The sequence below is a fragment of the Eimeria mitis genome, genomic scaffold (genome assembly GCF_000499745.2).
Source record: "Eimeria mitis Houghton genomic scaffold, Emh_scaff4759, whole genome shotgun sequence".
NCBI classification, from domain to species: Eukaryota; Apicomplexa; class Conoidasida; order Eucoccidiorida; family Eimeriidae; genus Eimeria; species Eimeria mitis.
The window spans coordinates 1,341-2,807 of record NW_013573058.1 but is presented as its reverse complement, the minus strand read 5'-3'; the positions used below and the strand labels follow the sequence as shown (position 1 = coordinate 2,807).

General features: G+C 51.9%; 1 protein-coding gene across 1 annotated transcript in view; it reads right to left on the bottom strand.

Moving 5' to 3' along the window:
- Positions 1-1,467, bottom strand: part of EMH_0077430 (uncharacterized protein) — a gene marked incomplete at both ends in the record, with an annotated part of 1,932 nt that overhangs the window by 318 nt on the left and 147 nt on the right. The window contains 2 exons of the mRNA XM_013499855.1: positions 3-338; positions 984-1,467. Coding sequence (XP_013355309.1) covers positions 3-338; positions 984-1,467 — 820 coding nt within the window. The remainder of the gene's footprint in view (positions 1-2; positions 339-983) is intronic.

Sequence of the window (1,467 nt, the reverse complement as noted above, 5' to 3'; positions counted from 1 at the left end):
TTGTTTGTTACTATTGTTATTTGCTGCTCCTGCTGCAGCAGCAGCAGGAGCAGCAGCAGGAGCAGCAGCAGCAGCAGCAGCAGCAGCAGGAGATGCATAGAGTATTTGTGGTTTGTGTTTGATGAGATAGTGTGTGGCATATCTTTGTGTATCTTGCTGCTGTTGCTGCTGCTGCTGCAGCAGCATCTGCTGCTGCTGCTGCTGCTGCTGCTGCTGCTGCTGCTGCAGCAGCATCTGCTGCTGCTGCTGCTGCTGCTGCTGCTGCTGCAGCAGCAAGTTAGTTTTTGTCTTAGAATAAAAACGAGGAGAAGTAAATAAAGACAAAACAGCAACGGTGTCTGTAGCAGCAATAAGCGCAGAGAAAACCCAAATGAAGGCATCGACGCGGTGGGGGGGCCCCCTAAACCCTAAAAAAAAAAAAGAGTTTATATAAAATAAACTAAAATAAAATACAAGAGTAGTAATCACTGTCCCCCCAACAGAAAAAAATAATATAATTAATATATTATTTATTATATTATATTTATCTATACTCAGACCAGCATCCAGCACAATAGGAGGAAGAAGAACTAAATAAAAAAAATGAGGATCAAAGTATAAACCCGCCAGGTTGCTGCTGCTGCTGCTGCTGCTGCTGCTGGGCCCCCCTCCCGCTGCTGCTGCTGCTGCTGTACCCTCTGGGGGCCCCCCACCCTCCACCACCCCGGTAATGTCTGGGGCCCCCGGGGGGGCCCCCACATGCGCGGGGGGGCCCCCAAAATGATGAAGAAAGGGTATTGCTAGGGGGTGGTGTTTGTGTGCATGCATGAGGTGTACATACACCCGAATAAATAAACCAAAGACAGCCCCAACCAACATAGAAGCTGCAGATAGAGGCAAATGTTTTATTTTTTGTGTGTTTATAAAGTACCCAACAATAAAACAAAATAATAAACAAGAAGATAAAAATAATAAATTCATTGTGCTGAAGGCTGAGTCATCACCATCTCCTCCTGCTGCTGCTGCTGCTGCTGCTGCTGCTGCTGCTGCTGCTGCTGCGGGAGAAGAACCACCGTCAGAGCTGCTGCTGCAGCTGCTGCTGCTGCTGCTGTTGCTGCTGCTGCTGGGAGATGTTATAGAGGCCATACCCGCAAGACCAGAAGGAACTGCTGCTCCTGCTGCTGCTGTATCAGCTTCTGCTGCTGCTGCTGCTGCTGCTGTTGCTGCTGCTGCTGCGCTGCTGCTGCTGCTGCTCGGCTCCTGTGTCTCCTCTCCCCCCTTCACAAAGGGTACAGCAAACCGCAGCACATCATCGAAGCTGAGGGGCCCCCTGGGGGCCCCCCCGGGGGCCCCCTCTGGGGGCCCCTCCGCTGGTGTTGCTGCTGCTGCTCCTGCTGCTGCTGCTGCTGCTGCTGCTGGTTGCTGCTGCTCTGCTTCTTCCTGCCCCCAGAAGGGGAGGGGAGGAAACCCCACAGCATTAGATGGAGA